We start from the raw sequence: 24,912 nt of genomic DNA, 5'->3' as shown, positions 1-24,912 counted from the left end.
GGCCAAAGTGTAATATGTTAGGTCATTTCTGACTAGCCAGATATACTTCAAAATATAACTAATTTTCTAGATCAAGGAATGTAGTAGATTCATTGATCTAGACTTTCTTAAGGCTTTTGTTGTCACACCTAAAAAAGAAGTAGAAAAGGTTAGTAGACAAGAGGCATGCTTAAAATGTAAATTTTTAGGCCAAAAGGCAGTCAGCCTAGTGGGCTTCTTAAAGACCTTTCACATGACTCACGAGACTTCAGTTTTCTTGTTCTGATAGCATAAAAAGTAGAAAGCCCTGTTGAAATTTGCTGACAGTGCAGCACTAGCAGACATATGGAGAAGACTGGGATATGTTGTAGTCGTGATAAAGGCAGATTTGATTTTAGGATGTGTTTGTTTAAAAGTATTAATGACACTAGATAAGGCACTAGTAAGATCCCTCTGGAGTACTGGGCACAGTCTGTATTGTGGTTGTAATAAACTCAGGTGTGAGCAGATGCACAGAAGGGTTGTAAGGTTGACCAGAGGAATGGTGTATCTAACACAGAGACTGCAAGAGTTGACTTAATACAATGAAGTTACATAAACTGAAAGACCATTTTGACTTTAAAAAATTAAATTGGCAATTAATGCATCTAGAATGGAAATTGGAATATAGTAGTCACAGGTGTGAAGTTCAGAGACGAAAAATGTACCTGGGCTTGAAGTGGAGCTTGATCAATTTATGAAAGGGGTTACATAGAGTGCTTCCCAGCAACAGAAGGGTGTTGCTTCTAGCTGTGTGTTCCAAGATCCTGTGTTCCAAGGTTATTCAATTGCCCTTATAGTGCAAGATCTCACTGAATTTCAGCTTTATATCATTTCATGTAATTGAAATATTAGATGCTGAGAATGCTATAAATGGAACATCTTTATGTGAAGCTCTCCATTCTTTCATACCTGATGGATGAATATCTGAAAGAGAATGTCTGTGTGTTAACACAGTCAACTGATAGCTGTGGAGACATACTTCAGGCCCTTGAGGGTCCCCTATGCTACTGATTGGAGTTGTATCTCAATTCCAACTGGACCTAACTATCTAGGTAAATGATTTTTTTTCCAACATGTAAAGCACATAACTTGAAAATTAGCAGAAAAATAGAGGTTGAATACTGTTCAAAAATGGTGTTTTCTTTTTAGCTTGTTCATGTAGATTTGTGTGTGTAGGATACACTTGGAAAACAGTCTGGCAGCCTTCTGTGCTGTTTAGTAGTACCTGCTGTTGTCTAATGTGGCATCCGGGTACGTGTAGAATGAAGAGCAAATGGAAGATGCTGATTGGTTTACTTGGCTGTAAGACATGTATCTCATATTATTCATTATCTTTTTCATAAACAAAGCTTACTTTAAAATGATTGGGATGTTTATGGATAACCTGAGATGTCAGACATGTGAAATGATTTACAACCTGATTTTAAGTGCCTACTTTGTGAAGGTTATGTGTATTTATAATCAAAAAGGAGATCCCAGCAGCAAAACTCCGGATTCTGGATTTAGGTATTGCAGTAGAGTGAAGACTCCAGCATTAGGCATAGTTGGTCTCAACATGGTTAATGATTTTGAGGTGAGGTGAAGATGCAGGTGATTTTGAGGGCTGAATCAAAGTTCTCACCTGCTAAACAGGCATCCTGTAAGAAACGGTATGTTGAGTGATGAATCTAACGACTCTCCTGTTTGTCAGGAACAAGAATGTTAGAGTTGAGGACACATGGAACATATTTATGTGCGTAGGATCCAGCCTGCTGGGTTTTCCCAAGAGTATTTGAATTAACAAGGCTCTATTTTTACGTAAGGGATAATACCCATATTTTGCAGGATGCCATGACAGTTACCTATTAAATAGCAATTCCCTATTGCAGAGTGAAGAGGTTTCAGCTGGGCGTACATATCCAGAAGAGTACTCTTAACTGTGTGCTATAGAAAGTTCAGGAGTCTAAGAGGGTAGGGAAGGGGAAAAAATTTTTAATAAGCGTTCTGGGCCACAGTGCAGCTAGGGATGCAAGATTCATGGGGCTCATGGCAGGAAGACAAGAAAGAGGTGTAATCTGTAACCAGAAAATAAGACATTCATCTAGCACAGGCAGGTATGGATTTTCATCCTTGGTTTCAAGGTGGTTTAAACATTTTACATCAGACCATAATTGAATAAAAACTAGAAATAATGTACAGACTAGAAACCACAGTCTTGCCACCTTAGCTAAACTAACCACTAAATCACAGAAGTTACGGTGTTCTCATGGGAATTAGGAATCCCCTCAGAGTGAGAAGGGATCATAGCTACTCCTGCATCTGCAGCTTCGTGGGGAAGTGCATGCCATCCTCAAGACTCATGAAAAAGGAGGTTACCATTTTCCCCATGACCTTTGCACATAACTTCATGAAGACATTTCACATGTCTGTAGACTGGGAGGCTTCTGTTCATAGCCAAGAAGGACGCTTTGGGGGCCAAACTTCTGGCATCTTAAGGCTAGGCTTGACTCACTGTGGAATTAAATACCTGAATTCTATGTGGATCACATTTTATGAACCAAAGTAGGAAATTTTATTCTTGTTCATTTTTGTCTAACAAAAGCAGCAATTACAAGGTAAGTTGTTTAGCTTGTTTAAAATGAGCAAAAGGACTACAGATATTTGGTGAAAGAAATCCCATGTTTTTACTGGGATGTTTAGTGCCTGAAAAACAGATTTATGTAATTAATTTTATTACTGCATGTCTACCTCCTATAAAAAGCTTGTCTTAAAATGGAGAGAGGGCTGTAAAGTTGGCAGATATTTGAAGCCAGGATGTTTTAATCCGTATTTAATTGTATGCATTTCACATTTTGGAGAAAGTTAAATAATTGCTTCTGTTTTTAAGAAAGGTTCAGGGCTTTTTGCAGATTTTATCACACAAATAATTGTATTATTTCAGTATTATGAGTACTGCTGTTCAGTAAGAACTGCATATGAATTGCAGATCCACGGTCTTTATGCTAGCAAACATCATACAGCTTGTTCTAAAAAGAGAGGAGGAGGCCGTGTGTACTACTTTTTACAGCAATACTCTGAGCTGCACTGTTGTCATATCAGTGGTTCTTTGATGTCTTTCTTTTGATCCTGTTTTTTAAAAATCAGAAAATCTGCTTAATACGCTACCTTATAATGTTGCCTTGGCAGTGATACATCATTATGTTTTGAGAATAATAATAAATTCTAAACTGCCCTGTTGATGGTTAACAGTGAAAGAGAAGCTGGGAGTGCCAGACAAAATGAGCATTCACAGAGACAAACTGCATCTTTCAGAATGAATAATACTTTTATTATTTTAATGAAGAAAATGTTTATAGGATAACACGTATAAAAATGCAACACTGTTTCCCAGTATTGCTGGTTTATTTTAAACCAGAGCACATAAACAAATAATTCTGCATTGAAGTGTGACCACATTCTATTTGGTGATGTTTTCTTTGGAAATGTGTCTTTTACTATGAGAGGAGGGTAGAGAGAAAATGGATTTTGTGCAATATACAAATAAAAACGATCTGTTAGTAAATCTATAAATATATTCCCTTTGTTTTAGAAAACAACAGCAATTTAAAATCCTCTCTCAGTGGGGTGGCCTAAAATTGAAGGAAAATGAGAGATTTATTGTGGTCAGGGGGCATTCAGTCAATTGGAATTCACACCCCTGCAGCATTCAGCCAATTAAAGTGGGATGGTAGGATTAATAATCAATAGGTGAAAATACACTTTTGCTCAACAAGTGGAAGAGCAAGAATGATTAATTAATGGTGTTTCATTTCATCTCAAGGTGTGCAGAGACAAGAGGTGGTGTGTAAAAGGCTGGATGACAACTCCATTGTACAAAACAATTACTGTGACCCTGACAGTAAGCCTCCAGAAAACCAAAGAGCCTGCAACACTGAGCCTTGCCCACCTGAGTAAGTTATTAGTCACTAAGATGGACATGTGTTTTGCATAGATAGAAGAGTCTTTGTGATCTATAATAAATGCTGTTGACCAAACGTGTATAAAATTCTGACCTAGGATTAGGGTCCTGTCTTATCAGTCAGGATATTTGGTTTTGGTCTTTTTGTTACGCTTTCTTGTTCCTCTGAAATCAGTTGTGGAAAATACACACTTTGACCTAGAGGAGGCCTGATTTGACTGAGGAACAGTGGTGTTTAAACTACACAAAGCAGATCAGACATTCTAAGTAAAAACGTACTATCAAAGCAGTTTTGGGGGTGTAAAAGTCAGATATGGTGAGTAGTGCTCAGAGTAGAACTGGGAACCATTCTTAAGGTAATAGTTACAGAATAATCTTGAGGTGACACTAACTTTGCCATAGATATTTATATTACATACTAAATGTTGCTATATTTTTAAGTCTATTATATTAAAATTTGGGTTGAAGTGTTCACATGAGAAATAGCAAATGTAGAAACTGCTTAATAGACCAAACCATTTACTGATAATAATTTTGTCAAACAACTTTTTCTCCAGGATACTCAGTGTTGTACAGTAATGCTGTGTGCCTTTAGGATTAGGTGTCTACTTGGTTACATCTATTTAGTTTTATTTTTAAAGATAGCTGTATGCTATATGTTGAAAAGATAATTAAAACCACAGCAGCTCATTTGTTCAAGAATGAAATTTGGCAAGGACCTGTAGCATAGCTACAAAAGCTGTTTAGGAAACAGTTGTGATATTTTGCACTAGAAAACAATTTCAGCATATGCACAACAGCTCCTTCTTATGTTTTGAGACAAATAAAACTTGTTGAAAAAATGGAAGAGATACAACAGTTTATTGATTCACAAGCTCTGGTTAGTTTAAATTTGGTGATAATCTGTAGCTATATTCTAACTGGGCATGAAAATCATTAATGCTGATTAAATGTAGTTGTTGCACAATAAAGAAATGCTGTGGTCTCTTTTAAATGACTCTTAGAAACCGTGAAATTGTAGCATGAAGGACACTGGAAGGAATTAGACAAGACTGTAATGCGTTAAAGTCCCAACAGGTCTTCATGAAGCCAGTTTCTTCCTAGAGTATCAACGGCTTCCCCCTGTGTGGTTACTGGTTGCAGGATGGCAGAGCAATGTCTTCTGCACTTACTCCCCTTCTGTCATGTACCATACTCATGTGACATAAACAGAAGTGAAGCCATTACACTGCTCTCACCTTGAGTGTGACTGAATGTGAATGTGCTGTCTCACAAACAGGTCTAAAGTAGGTCTAAATCATTGTCCCCACGGTCTATATGTAAATATATGTTTGCCCTGCAAGGATATACACTTGGCTTCTGTTCGGGTAATGCTGTTTAGCATGGCTCTAAGTGCACTAACTAAACTCTCACACCATGTACCTGAGAGCAGAACTTAGGAAGTGGTCATGTTTGGTCAGTTCCTTTTTACCAAACACATCCCTATCCCTTCCTTTGTGTGGCTTAACTATTTATTTAAAAACCAAAACCAAGAAAAAAAACCCCAACCCACAAAGTGGGACACTTCCGGATTCTCTATCCAGTACAGCAGGGACATTGATGAACATGGCAAAACTCAGGTCATCAAGATTCAGAAAGTGGGTGGTGTGTATTAACCAGCATCTGCTTGAACATGTCAGAGCAGTTCAGCCCACATCTGCCTCCAGTCCCATGTTCCCCACAGGGTGAATACAAAGTGCCAAACTCCTAAGGAACGGTTCTTGATTCCTGACCCTGTAAGTAGTCTAGAAGAACTTGGCTGTTCAAATAACAGATAGTTACCCAAAGAAGTTTGACCCTTTTGACTGGAAGATTTATCACCCAGTAAGACTTACTCTTTACATAGAGTGGCCAAATATTTCCATTTTTAATTAGCACAATTCTGCTTTCCTTCTGGTGTATACCAAAAGTTATGAAAATGTTACTCTTTCTAGCTGAATGCCAGTTACATTATACTTGAAGTCTCTGAGCAGAAGTGAAGACTATGTTTGTTCATAATTGTTTTGTTTGTTATTACAATAAGTAGCCCTTAATATTCCAGATTTCAAGAAATGATACAGGTAACTCTCATAGTTCTATGAATTATGAATAGTACTGTCTTGTCATACAGTATAAACATAAAAGGTACTTGAGCAAATCATAGTACCAACTAAAAATTAACACTTCAGTCTCTCCAGAGCTCTGAAATGCTTCTAATTCTCCCTGCTGTGGTAAAAGCATGTTTGGTGGCAAAGAATCACAAATTAATTCTCTTTCGCTGGGAGGTTAATGACAGAATATGGCATATTTGTTTGCATCTCTGCATTGATCTAGGTTCTTCTTAGAATATATTATACATTCTATAACATAAGACAAGATAGCAGCACATCTTTTTTGACAGAGGCTTCAGAAAATGACAAATCTTAGGAGGTAGCTCCAAGCATACCTCCAGGACCATCCACAGTGACTGACATGCCTGGCATTTTTGGCATGTTGGCAACATGTGATAGCATACTAGACTTCACCTTCATCCTTTGCAAGGATGATTCAGGCAAGTGTATCTAATCAACATATGAAATATTGAAGACCAAATGTGATTGAATATGTGAAGAGATATATCCAGTGAATTGAGCTGCATTAACCATTCATCAGGAGGGAAAGGAAAAAAAAAAAAAAGAGTATTACAGCCAGATTAACAGCTGCTTTAAGCAACACAAAATAATCTAAATATACTGTCCAACTCCTGACTTTTACTACGGACATGCACTCAGAAGTTCTCTCTAGCACCTATCATGCAGTGCTTTAAATTTTTTATGTGATGAATTAAAGTTTTACTAGTGTTTGCATTACTTACTCTAATAAGTAAGAATATTTTGCATTTCAGTATAGCCTTTTATAAAAAAGTTTAGAAATTTTTCATAATCAGATGAGAATTAACTCTCAGAAATCCCAATTTTGAGATCAAATTATTTTAATGTAATTATACTGGAGAGGCAACCAGCTTGGCTTTTAACTTGTGCTGTAACCTACAGTAGTGGTTCCCAGACATTTCCATTTGCAAAACCACTTTCAGAGAAATAATTTCAGGCAAGTCAAGTACAAATCTACTTAAATAGCTGCAGTTTTGTCAGGCTCAACAGTCCTTTCTAACTACTATAGCCTAAGCTGCAAATTGCTGCTCTAGAAAAATACAAAGTAGTATTATTACTGGAAGATATGATTGCAGTAAGGCATAAATTAAATGTTCAGTAAAAAGACCCATAAGTTTCTACTTTATTTCACTGTGAATACATGTATTGTTAACAATGATTTAGGTTTAGTAATTTAAACTATTTGGCTTCTGGGTTTGTGCAATTATCTACTCTGTTTCCAAAATGCATTAACTGAGTCTCCTAACCTTTTCTATCCAGGTGGTTTATAGGAGATTGGTCAGAATGCAGTAAGACCTGTGATGGAGGAATGCGTTCACGAACAGTTCTCTGTATCAGAAAGATTGGACCTTCTGAGGAGGAGACACTGGACAATACCAACTGTTTAACACACCGGCCTATTGAAAAAGAACACTGTAACAATCAGTCCTGTCCCCCACAGTGGGTCGCTTTGGACTGGTCAGAAGTAAGGAAATTTTGCTGTGTTAGCTCATTGGTAATAGTGGAGGCAAGAGCTCTGACCACTGAATGTTAGTACATTTTCTCTCTCTGCTTGCTAAGTAAAGGATTAATAAGAAATTCAAAACCTCATAGATTTAGTATTGAAGCATTTTTTTCTTTTTTCTTTCCTTCTATGTTGTCAGTTGTGTTGTTTTGTCAAATGATTATGACTTGGTTTTATTAATCACAGTAGTAAAATACAAAATAGAGTAGTAAAAAAACCCCAGTAAAACAAAAAAAGCCTAGAATAGCCGTTTGGTATGAGATAATTGTCTTAAAGAAAAAAGCAATTTCCGTGGTTTTTTGAACAAGCAAATAGCTGGATAGTAGAGAAGATGAGTTTACAATATCAGAAGCTGGAATAAACTGCTTTTTTTTTTCTGAAGTAACCATGCTGATGTAAAGCATCACCTTTCTTAGCAACATGCCTCAAGAGGCAGACCTGAAAGTTGGTATTCTCTTTATTAAAGAAAGAACATCTTTTGTTAAGTATGGTGATACCTATTACAGTATAAGCCAAGCTTATACTATAACTTGAATCAGTATAAGTATTGAATTTGAAGAATGTGAACGAGTACAGCTGAAAGGAAAGGTAAATACATTTGAATGGGACTGCATCACATGCAAATCAGAGTTCAAAAATGTCTGTATACTTTTTCAGATCCTTGCCATCCTGGACTCCCATCCTACCCAACTTTTTTTTCAAAGTATAAGTTAGGATTTCCTGAGTTTCCATGTCTGTGTCCTTGTTGTCAAATGCAGCTGTATCATATAATTGCTTTCATACATTGATTAAACTATGTTTTAAAATTAGTTAATTTGGGGGTTTGTCCCACTGCTTCTAGGAGAACTATTCCTGAACTTCAGTCTTTGAATTGCAAGCAGTGGTCTAATGTTCTGTTTTAGTTCCACACCAGTTTATACCTGTTTGCTTTTGTTATCTGAAACAGCCCTTCCTCCTCTCCAGGTATTATTCATCAGAAATGAATTAATCTTGATCACATTCTGCTTTCATGTTTCAGTTGAAAGTTGTCTTTTTGGGAATGGATGACTAGAGTTAAATGTATATATTATCCCAGAGGAGGTTTCACATGTGGCTCATTCTTTTGTTTCCTGCCTCTACTGGTAATACCCATAATGTACAGTGCATCAGTATACCCTAAATAAGCTGCTTCTGTTCCACAACTATCACACACTGATTACGTAAAGTCATCTTGCACTCTGTTAATATATCCAGATCTTTATCCTCTTTTCATTTCTTGGTTTTTATTTTTGGAAATGCATGCTCTTGCATGTCATACTGCCAAAATTCACTTCATTTCAGGTATTAATGTTGTTATAGTTGTCCAGCTCTTTCTGTAGAGCATACCTCTGTAGCATCAAGGTCAGTTAACTACCTGTGCTATCTGCTAGTTTCAGTAATTTCAGAAACACTGAACAACTGAAACTACTTTTGTGGTGAACATCATCAAGTAGACTGGAAAGAAATACAAATCAGATCAGTCCTATGACTGATCCTAGAAGGTCTTTGCAGGTAGCATCTCTCAAATCCTAAACTTCACCCAGTTGTCATCCCCCTTTCAAATACTCTACTGAAGCCCAGGTAGGTTAGAACTGTTGCACTTCCTTTGTCTAAAAAAATGAAGGGAGACCATTAGAATAAATTGGAATGATCTACCAATGATATACCCATGAATCATTGTATCTGCTTTTTGTGTACTTGCTTGCCTTTGAAGTGTCTTTCATTCAAAGTAATGATAAATCACTGGATACTATAAAGAAGGTTGATGTGCATGTAGTTGCACAGATCTCTTCTACGCCCAGATACATTTAGCTACAAAAGTTTTTAAAGTCTCTGGAAATTCAAAGCATGAAGAACGAAGCCTACTAGCATCACTGTGAGCACCCATAGAAGTGGTACAGAACAGCTCTTAACCATAATTGGTTAATGCAGGTAATATAGTTTACTAAATCCCAGAGTGTTTGAGGTTGGAAGAGACCTCTGGATGTCATCTTGTCTAACCCCCCCAGCTCAAGCAGGGCTGCCTAGAGCCAGTTACCCAGGACCACGTCCAGACAGCTTTTTAGTACCTCCAGTGATGGAGACTCCATCCGCTATTAGTTAATAATAGTCTAAGCATTATGGCAGTACTTAAAAGTGGTAATGTCTGCATGTTAAATTACAGTGCTGTGAGCTGTCATTGAAGCTGTTGTTGTTCATCTCCTTGCTGTCTGAATTTCATGCTTGTATAATCTCCATCTGTTGTTCTTAGCTGAAGAAACTACTTCTGTAGACAATTTGTTTATTATTGTTATTTTTCTTTGAACAAAAGGAACAGTACAGCAAATTGACATATTTTTAACTGGTTTTGTTCTGAAGGAATTATGAATGAAATGCCATTTTAGTGAGCTTTTATATCAAAGAAAAATCTTCTAAAGTACAGTGTGAACTTCTGAAATTTTTTTGTTTTCATTACTTTATCAGACAGGTGCTTTTACTTATATTCTGAATCTCCTGTTATTTGTACCAGGTTTTGTTAATAATCCTCAGTCATTCCCAGACTATAACTCAATCTGTCTCTGGTTTTATTCAGTTTAAGGTAACAGATATTTTTTGGAATCAGTTCTATAAAAGGTTGTCAGTTTTATAACCTGAAACCTGAAAAGCAGTTTCTTCTAGCAGCTTTCCTCAGAGTAGGTCAGGACTTCAAGAAACCTAGAAATGGCATAGTGAATCTTAAAGTGTGTGTTGTTCTACATGCAGAACAATATGTTTTTTTACCCCACTGTTAGCCAGCATTTCACAAAAGAAGTAGGGTGCTAAAATCAAGGCAGAAAAGGTATTAAATGGTCCTTGTCCCGACCTGAAAAGGTACAGTATATTCCAGCCCTTTGAAAATTAATCTGACTTAGAGCAGAAAGGAGTGAAAAGGAAAGAATGGATGAGTAGGAAGGGATGTTCATTTGAAGACTGTCATACCACATCTGTGGCATTGATAGTTTGTTAGCTCTTTGCATCTGTTATCACAGTACTTTACTTCTGATTGGAATATCTAGGCATCATCTCAGTACTAACAAATAATAGTATCCATATGACAAGTTTACAGAGCTGTAGATCTATGTTGTCTATATACTATTGCCCTTTAGCTACCTCCTGGAGACATTGCTCACTAATACATCATCCTTAGACTATCAACATTACCACCCTCGTAAGAAGCTTCAACAACTTTTTAAGGCCTTCATATCCAGCCTTTTATACAGCAGGAGCATGTTATAATTTTGAACAAAATCATTCTAAACATTCTAAAGATTCAAGCTCTGCTGAGATTGTGAAAAAATGCCAGCTTCTTTCTGGTATGAATTTTGCCTGGTGTTTGCCTGGTATAGCTTGGCAAACTGTCTTGACTAATGATACCATTTTAATACAATGAGAAAAATAGCTTTTTTTTCTGTTCAGGGTTCCCAGAAATATAATCTATTAAAATTCTTATAGTACTATACATATAAACATTTATTTATATGTATTTATATGATTTTCTGACAGAATCACAAAAATTAAAACAAGAGTGAACTCAAAAAGTGAAGAGTTCAACACTGCTTCCATTGAAGCCAATGGCAAACCTTGCTACTTTTCTCTGGAATGCAAGTTCTAAAGTTTTGGTTTCATACTCAAAACAAGCAATATGTGGTACAAATTAAACAAATATAGAACTCTCTTATATGCTAATGTACTTGTTGAGCATCAGTATAGTTACACATTTTTTTAGCCTTCAGGGTTAATTAACAAGAAATTCTGCATCTTTATGGTCAGAGAAACAAATCATTTTGTAAACATAGAGATTAAATAAAGTCCTTAGGAGAATGTAAAAGTGCTTTTATCAAATAGTAATTAAAGCTAACTGTCTTGCCCAATGGAATGTAGTCATTCTCAGGTAATGTCAGTTTTGTCATAAAAGTTTTCGCGCTTTGCAATAGTTGAGCTTTGACTGAATTATTCTGCCCACTGTAAATTACTTCTTTTATGTTTTTCCAGATAATAAAATAAACTGGAAAAAAACAATCTAAGGATTTCTTGAGAGAAGGCTTATCAGACAAGCACATTTACTTTGCATTCATATTACCATTAGTCATGACTTCCACTGAGTGAGTCAAAAATTCTAGAAGCATTTAGTAATGGAAGACACTTCTTTCTGTTTTTGTTTGTCTGGGCATTTTGTCTTGCATTTACTTTGGACACATACATTTTTCGTTAAATTCTACTGATACTTTTTATTTTTGGTGATTCAGTATTATTGTAGGCAACTTATTTCCTTACTTCACTTTCATTTCTGGGGACTGGGTGTAGTCCATCTTATTTAGTGGAATTTTGAAATTTAGTTTTCTTCTGGTACCAGTAGCTGAAAGAAGATTTTTCTCAGGTGAGAGATTAGACATAGATAAAACAATGTGTCTTCAAGAAGGACTAGAAAATGGATGCACCTAAACTCAAATTTTGATCCTCAAACTCTTACTTGCTTGCTAACACATTCTAGAGATTATGAAACAGCATAGGCACATTGGGTTTTGACATTTTTTACAAGGTCCTTTCAACCTTGTGTCTTTTCTGTTTGTTTTTGACAGAATGCTCAGTCAGTGAGAGGAAGAAATTGAGCGCGGGTGATTTTTAAGTACTCAGCTAGAAAGGGGCACTTGCTTCTAGTTCCTGCTTAAACGTCATGCATTTTACATGAAATATTTGTGGTAGAAAATAAATGCAACATTCCATGGAATTTGGACCTGAACTTAAGGAGTCATGATCATGATGCTGAAGACCTCACACATTTGTTATTCTTCTTTGGTCTCTATTTAGTATTAATAGTGTTATTGCAGTTTGGCCAGAGAGATAGAGATCTTTCTTCTCTTACTTCCCTCCTTCCTGTAGTTTTCTAGTAGGCATGTATTTAGGGTACACAAGATTTGGGGTTAAAGGCCCTTCAGTATGAGGACGATTGAACCTGGCTATTCTGTATCAGAATTCTGAATGCTGAACTACTGTAGATAAGGAGGCAGTACCTTGGTAGGAAGGGATAGAATAGCATAGGAAAGTAAAGGTTAATTTTTAAGGAAAGTGATTATATACCCATTTTGCAGTTCTGGATTATAAACTCCAAATGGAAGACCCATCTCTTTGCAGCCTTGTTTAAGATCTTAAACCTAAGCGGAGATAAGATTTAGGATAAACCTATCCATTCTGCATTGGTTAGTTTAGGTGTCTCCCACTGAGAGATTTTCTTAAAGATCTTGTTTTGAGGTATATATGTATACACCTTTACATATGTATAGGGAGTATCAATATCTTACATAGTACTGTGGCACTATTCTAAAATTTCTTTAAGTTAGGCAGAGATGCTTCGGGATTAGGCATACAACAGTAAAGTTTGGATCACTCGTCATTTTTTTGAAAATGAATCTTAGGTTGGTTTTTTTTCCCCTGGTTATATACTGACCTGTTTTGGATGTGTCAAAGGCCTTTGGTGTGTGACCTCTTGAATATTGCTTCGGTCCACATAGTGTTTTTTCCCAGATAATGTTTTGTCTCTATAGCTGCTTTCATATGAAAGGCAGTTCCCCTCTTGACAGATTTAGCATAATCTGTATGTAAGGTTTATGCTATCAGAAACTGGTTCTCGTCCAAATACTGCAGATATGCTTATGGGATAAAAGTTAACATGCCAAACTGTGCTTGCAAAATCTCCTGGTCAGATGTTAAAGAGGGACTGATTTGGGGAAGGTCTTGAGTTTTAATTTTGTTAGCACTTGTCTCTTCCCCATTCTGCAGTTGTGCTAATGTAAATGACAGTTAATAGTCAGGAGCAAAAAGGAAGGAGAAGTGGGGGGTGGACCAAGATGAAGAAAGAGGAGGAAAAGCAGAGGTCATCAGAACTGCTTCTTTTCAAATTACTGTTTTATTATCTGCTTGCTGTTAGAACAAGCAGAGGAGTGATAAAAGGAGGTAAACCAAAAACTGTGTGAAAACAGAAATAAAATTTAATTAGGAGAGGAGAGAAAAGCATGCATTGTAGGAGAGGGTACAGTATTTCTATCTGAATAGTCTGGTTTCTATGGAGTCCAGTAAACCATTTATCTTCCCATATGTTTATTGAGGAAAAATGTGTTCATTGTAGCTCAGTAGTCTGTAACTGAGGTGGAGAAAGACTGTACTAAGGTCATATTAAGAACAGAGACTTCTACTTTTAATTTCTGAAATGCACACTCAAGTTTGTTTCATAATAGTGCTACATGTGGCCAACCTTTCTATTTTGCAGCAAAGTGCTTTTCTTAAACCTAACCTAAAGGCTCTTATATGTAAGTAAATAGTAACACCATAGCCCAAATATAAATAGCAAAGGAAATCTACTTTTATCAGAGTCGTCTGTTTTCCATAACTTTTCTGACACTTTTATTGACTTTTTACTGAGGTTTTAATTGTTTATTTATATAATTATTTTTTTTTTAGTGCACACCAAAATGTGGCCCAGGATTCAAACACCGAATTGTTCTGTGCAAAAGCAGCGATCTTTTAAAAACTTTTCCAGCCGCGCAATGCCAAGAGGAAAGCAAGCCGCCGGTCCGCATCCGCTGTAGTTTAGGCCGATGTCCTCCTCCTCGCTGGGTTACTGGAGACTGGGGACAGGTAAAATAGTTCATATAAGTATTTATTGCTGTTAGTCTCCTACACATTAGCACCTTCTAAGGATAAGATGTTGCTGTAAGTGGATAAGAGATGGTTCACATGACTGAAACAAATAGCTTCTCCCCTATTTGTCTCAGATTGAAGTGTGGTTCTGAATGATAGTTGTCTGCTGAACTGTGAAGGATTTGCTGACAGCAATCTAGTTTCTACTGCGTGAGTTTGTGTATGCATTTTTTAAAAAATTAAATAGTCCGTATTACAGTTTTTTTGGAAGGGGATTTGGGTGTACAGCAGTGTTGCAAGGTTTAGTATTTTTAAAACACATCTAACTTCCTTGAGAAACATGATTGAAATACAAAGCCAATTCCTGTTTTAGTAGGATACATATATAGCCACCAAAAAACCTTTGAGATCTAATTTTACATAAAATATACTGAATTACCAGACAGGGAGATAAATTGTTACAGGACAGGCTGAATAGCAGTGTCATTATGCAGTATTTATAAATATGATATACTGAGTTTCCTTCTTTATGTTTTTGCATTTCAGTTATGATCAATGGCCTGTTTTTAAAATAATAAATGGATGTTTCAGTTTCTAAGTTTGTTGAGGAATTTGCCACTAATGAAAATGAACCACTTTAGCTTAACTGACCGGGGGACAATCATTCGTGGTATTGCGGTCTAATCAGCCTTTCTTTTATGGTATTTGTTCAGATGCACATTTATGTTAAATTGATATTGTGCTAAAACCTCTGTTTAGTTACAGAAATTAAAAAATGTTTTGAAACAGCAAAGTATTTTTGTTTGAAAGATAGTTTCCTTTTCCTTAAAAAAGTCCTCTAGCAGATTTGAATTCTTGTTCTCCTTGGGTTTTCTTCTTTATTCTAAAGTGACCATTTCTTTCTTGAAAACAGGCACTTAAACTCAGACATGATATATGAAATAGTGTAAATTATATTCTTATACCTTAATTCTGAACTGTTCAGGGAGCCAACATTGCATTGTGTTTTATTTTCTTTGAAAGACAAGTTCTTGCATATACTGTCAAAAAAGAAAAATTCTAAACTATTTTATGAAAATTATTTTCTTTATTAATCAAATCTCTTTTTCATATGCCTTTTATCTTTAACATTTGTGTATGTGTACCCTTCCTGATTGCTTTCCTGTTATCTTGTTTTATATTTAAAAATCGGATCCAAGTCGTTCTACTTTTTTATCTTTCTTATTTTTAGTGTTCTGCACAGTGTGGTCTTGGGCAACAGATGAGAACAGTACAGTGCCTCTCATATACTGGACAAGCATCCAGCGAGTGTCCAGAAACAGTTAGACCTCCATCAATGCAGCAGTGTGAAAGTAAATGTGACAGTACTCCCATTTCCAACACAGAGGGTAAGTTTGCCATCATAATACGATTTATTCTGGAAAGAGTGAAGTGACGTGGTCAGTGGTACTGCATTAATTTATTAGTAAAAGTCTACATGACATCATCTCTGACTGTGAATTTTTTACAATTATTTTCTAATTAGTCATTGTAATTCAAAGGTGAAGTCAATAAAAACCTAAATACATGTTCTTTGTTTAAAAAACCTCCCTTAAAAATACATAGCCTAAGTCATGAACAAAATACCATTGTTTTGTGTCATTAATTTTCCAGTCTCTTTATTGGTTCAATGGAAATGTCGCTAATAGCAGAGGGAGCATGATATACTTCTCTTCCATTGACCTTCTACCTGCTCCCATCAGGGGTTAACTTAAAAATGTAGTGGCAAAAATACTTAATTATATGTTCATTGAAAGACTGGGACCACAGACTTAATGCTACATGGTGCTACATGCCTGTTCTTATGCTTTGACTTACTTGTCAGCTTCTTCTAATTAACTTTTAATTTCTTGGATTTATAATGCTGTTTGAAATAATTACAGTGTTTTTTACATTATACAGTCTAAGTTAATCAGATGATTAACTAGCTTCATCATACCTTATTTTTGCTAGAAAATATATTAGATAATAATGTCAAAATAAGCTTATTAATGTTTCTGAAAGGCTCCAGATCTGAACTCCTAAATTGTCCAAGCCAACCTATTATGAAATGCTGTCTTCAAAGTAGAATTGGGGTTCTATGCAGTAGAAAAAAAGTTTTCTCATTGACTGTAAAAATTTAGAATAGTTGCTCACCAGATGAGTACATTTCATTTTGGGTGAAAAGGGAAAAGGAATAAAAAATTATCAAAACACACATGTCCAAAAAATCAAGAAAGATTGCACAGCAGTAATAGTTCTTTTAAAACAGTTATTCCCTAAATTTTGATATTCCCTAAATTTTAGACTACTTGACTGCAATATCACTAACACCACTCCTTTTAACATAACTAATTTCTGTGCAGTATATAATGGAGTATCTTTTACACAGGTTCTCCAACTGCTAGAAATTTAATGTTCTATTTATATGGAACAAACACTCTGATTTTAAATTTTTAAAAAAGGCAAATTTATGCTACAGTCTAGCTGTATTGGTGTTCATTCAATTCCTACTGTATCCATTCAGGTTTGCACCATAGATTCAAAGTTATCATAGAAATCTGTCAAATGGAGATGTCTGTGATGAAATGGGAGCACACTAAAATCTTCCCAGACATACAATGATGATTCAGTGTGTGAGCACTGTAATTTATGGATTGGAAGTTTCAATTTTAAACAGAGGCTTTAAATCATCCCATATTGTCATTTGAAAAATCTTCATAATAGAATTTTCCTTGGTTATTTTAATTCCCATTTTTATGTGTAGTGCTCTCAAGTAATCTTTACGTGATGATTATCAGTCTAGAAAACTTTCTGCTCTTTAAAGCTCAGAGGCTAAATGATATTTTATTTTCAAACACAGATGTTGACTTTTTCCAAAGTAAGGAAGGTAATAAAGTGCTTATAAGTGGGCATGGTTTAGTCCCAGTGTCCTCTTAATTTCAAGATGACAAGGTTATGTTGTTACTTATAGTCATTATGTTAGTAATTCTTCAATATTATCAGGAAAATCTGCTAATCTCCTACAGATTAATACAATCAGGGTTTTTCTGTGTGTGATCTGTGTACCCTGGGTGGCTGTGGACTTTACAGTGGAACTGTGCAGGGTAACTGTGAGAAGTGAGCCTGTTTGCAATAGTGTTTTTCAGGGACCTACACCTGCACTGGAAAATTTTGGGGATCCACAAACAGAAAATGTTGAAAATCACTTACATAGTATTCCAGATGGACTTCAGCTCTTTGGCCTGCACTCTGAGTGGGCCAGGCGTGAGCCAGTTCTTTACTGACAGCCTTGCAGCCTCATTAGTGCAGTTAGGAAGAATCGAGGGGAAAAAGGTACAGCACAATCTCTTCCAATAGATGCAGTTCCCAACACGTTGTCACTTTGCGTCCCATTTTTGTTTATGGCCCACATTGAAGGTATTTACTAGAAACCACTGATTATTTGTAAGTGATTCAGTGGCTCAAATGGCTCAAAAGTAAACGTGATGTCAAAGTTCATGTAAAATTTAAATATCTACATCCTTTCAGAAGAATCTTGCTGCAATCCATGAAATACTAAGGGTGCCCTATCCCAAAATTAGACAAAAATTTTGTCTTCACGGTGTTTTTTCAATACTTTTGAAATTATTTCTTAAATACATATTCTAATTTATACACATTCCAGAGCTGCCGTTAAGTACTGAATATAAGAAGCACAAACTGAGGATTTGCAGAATAATGTGCATGTATTGCACTTTTCCTGCCTTAAAAAAATCCTCTTAGACACAATAGGAGCTGACATCCTTTGTGTTAGTGAAGCGTTAGCCTTTAAACAGAGAGGCATATCTTTTTCAGCATAGTAGAGACGGAAAGCCTGTAAGATTTCAAGAACTAACTAATCCTAAAGAGCACAGCTGTTTTTGGAAAGATAATACTTTCTAAGAAAGAAATATTGGAGTTCTGGTATTTCCTTGTGAATGTATTTGTGAGAAGGGCATACTGTGCCTGTACGCTCGCTTCTGTCTCTCTCCAGGTGCAGTGGGATGTGAACTGTGTATCAATATTTGGGTTTCAGGTAATGAGTCAGGTCTCTCAGAGGGAGGGTTCTGGCCCTTGGGAGTGCACATACGTAGCAGAGCATACCTGCTTGTGCGTGGAGACTTTGTCCACATGCCACCTACTAGCACTGCCTCATGCTTTGGGCCCCACTGTGGGGCAGAAGCAATGTCAGCCAACGGGTCATCGGTTTGCAGCAGTGTCAGACTAGCTGAGGGGATTCCCCTCCTATTTCAAACCCCAGCAAACCTCCTGATTCCTTTCACTTGCCAAACTCCAGTGCTCGCAGCCTATGGAACCCATTCAACAATTTACAGACAACTTAATTTTGCTGACCCAAGATAAGAACATACATGGTTTTGAGGAAGCCTGAGCCACTCTGCAGTGTAATGATCACATCAGTAAAGTTTGGAAGCACTTTCTTGGGAAAGGTACAGGTGGTTTACATAAAATAAGAGTCAAAATTTTGGGGATACAGAAATAATAAGAAAGTTACAATACATCTTGTCACATTTTACATCTGCTCTTTGTTTTCTTTACAGTCTTCATTGGTGATTTAGAATATTGTACATAGGGTTTTAACAGGCTGCCACTGATGAGGGTAACACCTGGAAGTGAACTACAGGCAGCATGTACCACACAATTTGAAATGTATTCAGAACTATTTTATTCTCTGAAGTATATATATGTCTGCTGAGTCTAGACTGCTAAAGGCCACCTGAAAACTATTTTATCAATTTTTATGTCATTTTAGTTTTCCTTGTATTTTGTGGGATATGTCTTTGCAGTCTCTTTAGCTGAAGGCCCAGTGACATTCTGTGATTTTATTACTGTAGCATGATACTTAATATAATGTTGTCTGATCTAGCCACAAAGTTTGGGAAGGGAGAGTTTAATACATGTAGCTTACTGAAACTCATTAACAGTAGTTACTAGGAACAAAAAAGGCTCTGCTAAACCTCTTCCATTCATCCACAGTCCTAGGAAGAATAGGCTACTTCATCAGCTACCATATCTATTTCAAAACTGATTTCTAAAACAGAAGTTGTGGGCAACTTCTAGAATATTGTCTCACTGCTGTCCAAATGGCATGGGCTGAACAGGGTCCAGTTTTAGTCAAGAGGAAGAATAACTTAAAGAAACATGAAATGGGATAATTTCAAATCCTAATTCTAGCAAAAACGCAGTTAGTGGCTTTATCTGTATTTAACTAAATACAATGTGTATGAGGGTTATTCTGGGGATTGAGTAAACTTTTTACTTCTTGTCAAGATCAAGTGAACCTTTTTATTCCTCACTTCATTTATAATTCACCATCTGTCTCTCCTATATTCCCAGTCTTCACAAACACAGGGACCTGAAATATTTCTGGAAGATACTTGACCTCTTTTGGGAAGAGTTTTTGAAACTCTGTGAAACACAGTGACCATGTGCAATTGCTGATAGAGAAATATGTCTGTTTCAACCAGCTACCCCCAATGTCTTTTCTCCTGGCATCCAACACTGTTTCCAAATGGAGAATTAAAAAATTAGAAAAGTAGTACATAAAACATTGGGTAGGGGGAGTAAAAAAATTGCAATGAAAGCACTGTATCTGTGTTAATGAAATGAAAGTTTAAATCATTTCATGACCTCTACTTATCTGCCTAAAAGCATGCATATTGCCATTTTCAGAAATACCGTTCAGTACAGACCCTGAAGTTCAGCCTCACTAATGCTTTCCTAGGTTCAAATACTAAAAATTCTCATCTGCACTAAACTTGCTATTACAGTATGCTGGCAGCATGAACGCACTGTCCGTAACTACCTGTTCCAGAGCAAAAATAATGTACTAGGAGATGGTATGTAGAAGTAAGACAAACAGGAGTAGCTGAATAGTTGTACATACTGATTGTGTTTGTTTCTCTATTACTTTTTTCTTTTCTTACCTGTTTGGTGTGTCTGTTGTCTCTTTCATATTTGTCTTACAGACATCTCAGAGTCAAGGACTGTTGTTCTGTCAGGCCCTGGAGCAACAGCATCCTGGCTTCCAGTCTTCACTTCTAGATAATCAAATCAATACAAAATACAATAATGGTCAAAGTACTGCTAGTTCATCTCCTTTTTTATTCACATTTTCTTTATAACTGTTGTAATTTGAGAAAGATTGTAGGCGGAAGCCATTATCAAATGCAGCCTTAAAAGATTAAAAACTTACAGCATTCTTTGAGACAAATAATTTTCTTATTCTTCCCATCACTTAATTTTTCTAATTCAAACTTGTGGGGTTTACTTTTTCTCCGTGTATACATCTCTTCCATCTTCCTGCACGCGAAGCAAAGCTCCTTGCCAAAGTCCTATTTTAGTATCAGTCTGGAAGGAACTGTGCAAATGCTTTTAACTAAAACCCCCCTATCAGGCATCTATCACAATGTTCACTCCAGTGCAAAGGAAATCTGCAGCAGCAACATCTGAGAAGTAGAACCTGAGTGTACCCCTGAGCTCTCAGATAGAGCTGTATCTCCAACTGTATCAGAATAAGAACTGGGTGTGGACCATACTTTTCCAGTCCCTGTTCCCACCTTCTTTCCACAGAAAGAAAACTGAGCCAGAGGAGAACCACAGCATGTTCCAGCAGTACTCCTGTAATATACCCCCACAAGTCACTTTAGATACAACCTGTGTGGGATGGAAAAGAAGGAATCCTCCCTCCACATGGTTGAGCTCTTGTTCTCCTTCCTGGGAGCGTTGCCTGCCAGTATGACAAGGGCTGCTGAGGCAGTAAGCCCAGCATATAAGGAAAACAGAACTATGAAAAAAAGCTCTTACATGTCTATTACAAATGTAACAATGGTTTTTCCTCCTGCATAAAAGAAATTGTGGCTGTGTGGAACCAAGCCTAAAGCATAATCTGCCATTCAGTCCAGTCACTGAACTCGCACTGTTGGTGCATTTATTCATAACACTCGTTGTTTTCTCCATCCCTGTTATCTGCAATGCACATTCTATTTCAAGGATGCTTGCAAATGCAGAGACATGGTACCAAACCGTATTAGATTTTAGATAACCTCTCATGGATCATAAAATAACTCCTGAAAAAGAAGCTATAAAAATATTGTAAGAAAAATGACTCATTTCCTAGCTCTCTGAAGTGATCATTTATCCCAATAAATGATAATTCATCCAAGACAAAGTGGGCACACTTCTACATGTCTGGGAGAGAAGCCCTGCAAACGTTTTTATGGCTTTTTAAAACATATTGTGTGCACTAGGCTGGACTAGAGAGAGTAGTTACAGGGAGGCAAGGAGGATGGAGAAGCAGCATATTAAATGTCAAAATATTCTTCGTATTTTAATTTTTATTTCTGATTTTTTTCTGTTTAATGCTCTTAATTATTAGAGTGCAAAGATGTGAACAAAGTGGCATATTGCCCACTGGTGCTGAAGTTCAAGTTCTGCAGTCGAGCATACTTCAGACAGATGTGCTGCAAGACCTGCCAAGGACACTGACCCACAGAAAGCACGAGAATGTGCTTTGTTATTATCATTGTGGAAGAGTGTCCATCGAAGAGAACCACACAGCGGAATGAGATTGATGTCCTTGCAAATGCATTACCCTGTGGAAAACGTAACCACTGGTCAGCCCCAGCTGACAGGATTTCAATATTATTTTAACTTCTGTGAAGTGGGATTTATTAATCCGAAGTGCTGGACACAGTATAAGGAGGGCATGCCAAATTGGAAAGATCCACACAACACATATAGAATAGCTTACTGTGGAACATTTGTGTTCTTTTGACTAAATCCAATAGTCTGTTTACCTCCTTGGACCATTCAAATAATTTTTATTATGGACTTAGCAATGACACTGAATCCATTTGTATTTAAAACTGTTTAAAATGTAGCTGTTATGACTTGGTCTACTATGGAAGTCAAGAAGAATCAAAAAAAGTTAAGTCATAGCTTGAAAATGTTAACTATTTTATCTCACAACACAGCACCACAATTTAAATTATAAAATGAGCTTGGAAATGTTATTTAAGGAGCAGAAATTTTTAAAAAAATGTATTTTTCCTTCATTCCACCTAATTCCTTTTGGAGTAATCCATATTTCCTGAACACTGCTGTGAGCCATATATCTATACTAAATAGAACAACCATGAGGGACTTAGTTTTAAGAGGTGCAACAGTTATTGCAGTGGTGCATGAAATACAAGTGTGCTATGAAATGAAATGAAATCTGTGTTGCAGGTTTATAGCCATCTTACCATTGTACAAGTGAAGCTGACATTTCCACTGAAAGGGAATATGTTTCAATATCACGGAAGAGGCAGACTCCAACAGTGGTGAAGACCATATTGCCAGCTCCTTCACTACTACTGTACAGGTTGCTTAGAACTTACACTTTGACCCCAGCTCACTTTTGTTTACAACACCAGCCACAAAGAAGAAATCACTTTGTGGGCATCTAGGTCTGGTTTACATGTTACTTTTGATTCTCCAAAACTAAGGAATACCAGTGCAAAAGATAAGCCTATTGTGTAGTAGCAACAATCCTTTACAAAGCTGAAAGTTAAAATGGATTCTAGATGTTGCCTTCTTTGATACCATAGCAGAAGGGCATTTGTTAATGAGAAAGAATATGTGAATGTGCAGTTCAGGAGACCACATCACAGTGGGCAAGGATTACAACCAAAGACTAAACGACTCGTGGAGGTATCTAGGTTCTGTTCAAATGAGAAGTCACAAGTGTACTTGAGCCAGGAGGCCTGTTGGACTATCAGGAGTAAGGCACACTGGAAAAGGGGTGGCTAGAATGAAGTCTGGCCACCTTCACCCAAATGGCCAGGTACATATTTAAAGCTGGACCATATTTAAAGCTAGGGGCAGCTTTCAGCATGAGACTGGAACAAACTCATGCCTCTGGATTAGTAGCTAGAGGCCTTAACTATTCTGCTGCCATACTCCACTTATTTCATATTACCGTATTTTTAATATTCACCAAATACTTTGCATTTTTAAATGTGAAACCAAACTACTTAGGCAAGTCACATTCAAGAATCTACCATAAAGAAGTTAATTGTCATGCTCCTCTTCCCCATCACTTTTCAATAACAGACTCAACAAGGAGATAAGGAAAGTAGGTACTTGTTTATATTAATATATTGTACTTGAACACTTGCCTTTTGCAGCAGGTACTTGATGAATGTGCTTTTGTGTCCAACTATGCCTCCTTTGTTGTAGTGCAATTAAAATTATGTGAACAATAATGTGTTACAAATTCTAACTCAAATAGCACTTTTTAAAAAAAATACTCTTTTCAGTGAAAAATAATTTCAAAATATCATGAGATTGAAGTGTACCAGTGTATTTTACCAATAACACACCAAATGTGTTGCACACTATTTACTAATGTGAATTAACATGGAACAGTAGATATCGTTAACAGGACTCATGCTATGAAGTCCCCCCAACATACTGACAATCTATCCGTGAGGTTTTGTGTAGCCCACGTATTCATGGCCATCAAATTCCTGTCATCTGCTACCTCTTACCAGTATTTCCACTTTCGTATGCCTGTGACCAGTGGAATTCCTTTTCAGTTGGCTTGCATGTATTCACATATGCTTATCTGGTGCTCTCATCACCATGTAAACAACTCCTGTTAAAACTGACACCAATAGATAAAAAAACCCCAATCTTCGGGAGTTGCACATAGGGATTAAGGGCAGTATTTAGTCCTTCTCTGTTAAGTGAATCAACTTTCTATATCCTTTTGACAAAACACCTTGGTGCTAGCATGCCCTGGCTAGGTCAAAAATATGAAAGGGAAAGGGGTTGCTATGGCATTCCCTAAGCAAGAGGCCTCTTTGTATCAGGGTCCGGGTTTCGCCAGGGCGTGATTTTGTTTATCAGCTAATGTGTCTTTTCAGCTAACAAGAAAAGGGTTTTCTGTCTATTCAAAAGAAACCTTTTTTTCTTTTACCTCACTTAGGACATTAAAATTGTAAGGAGTGTTTCCAAAGACACATTTTGCTCTCTTACTGGTGCTAGAACATTAGGGAGTCCGATGTTTACTCTGCAACATAACAGCACTGAGGTTGGAATTTAAAGAACTCCCTGGAGCAACATCAAATTGTATTGTTAAAGGGAACAAAACACAGAATGTATGTGGATTTACAAACTAAGCAACGCTTCAGACTAAAACCGAGAATGAAACATAATTCAAAGAAAAATAATTAGTTTTCACAGCACAGTTCATTGCTGCTGCTACACTGTAGCCATCTATATAATCTAAGCTAAATAGTGTTATATTCCTAAATAGTGACAAAAGGACTATTTGTATAGGCTATAATTATGACAGGCCTAGAATCAAATAGTAGAATACGAAATGCAGAAATCAATCTGGTGCCAGTTACGTCCACTGAGCAATACTATCAGCTGAAGAAGATCAAACCAGAAAAATCTAGACATAACCCCTCAAGGTGTATACACCCCAAAATAGTCCATTTCGTTAGGAACTTTGTAATGGAGTGAATGTCACATAGATATCCTTAATAATACAGACTGAAATT

At 36.7% G+C, this 24,912-nt stretch overlaps 1 protein-coding gene and 1 long non-coding RNA gene across 8 annotated transcripts in view; one reads left to right on the top strand and one right to left on the bottom strand.

Moving 5' to 3' along the window:
* The window catches only part of ADAMTS6 (ADAM metallopeptidase with thrombospondin type 1 motif 6), a 158,704-nt gene extending 133,798 nt beyond the window's left edge, over positions 1-24,906 (top strand). For 5 of the 6 annotated variants that reach the window (XM_069777017.1, XM_069777019.1, XM_069777016.1 and 2 more), the window contains 5 exons: positions 3,821-3,950; positions 7,387-7,591; positions 14,123-14,299; positions 15,534-15,690; positions 21,738-24,906. In XM_069777017.1, the coding sequence (XP_069633118.1) occupies positions 3,821-3,950; positions 7,387-7,591; positions 14,123-14,299; positions 15,534-15,690; positions 21,738-21,847 (779 nt within the window). In that variant the 3' untranslated portion in view covers positions 21,848-24,906. Of the gene's footprint in view, positions 1-3,820; positions 3,951-7,386; positions 7,592-14,122; positions 14,300-15,533; positions 15,691-21,737 lie in introns of those variants that run through there. The other variant, XM_069777020.1, reaches the window with a different exon arrangement.
* LOC138683865 (uncharacterized) lies at positions 14,153-20,994 on the bottom strand. Of its 2 annotated transcripts, none has more exons than XR_011323341.1 (3): positions 20,920-20,994; positions 20,287-20,400; positions 14,153-14,289 (listed from the first exon to the last, which is right to left on the bottom strand). It is a non-coding gene; the product is annotated as an uncharacterized lncRNA (long non-coding RNA). The 2 variants fall into 2 exon arrangements; XR_011323340.1 differs by lacking the exon at positions 20,920-20,994 and adding an exon at positions 20,556-20,673.
* Positions 24,907-24,912: the final 6 nt, after the last annotated feature.

The sequence above is a fragment of the Haliaeetus albicilla genome, chromosome Z (assembly GCF_947461875.1).
Source record: "Haliaeetus albicilla chromosome Z, bHalAlb1.1, whole genome shotgun sequence".
NCBI classification, from domain to species: domain Eukaryota; kingdom Metazoa; phylum Chordata; class Aves; order Accipitriformes; family Accipitridae; genus Haliaeetus; species Haliaeetus albicilla.
The sequence above is the reverse complement of the archived record's forward strand: the minus strand, read 5'-3'. Positions and strand labels throughout refer to the sequence as shown.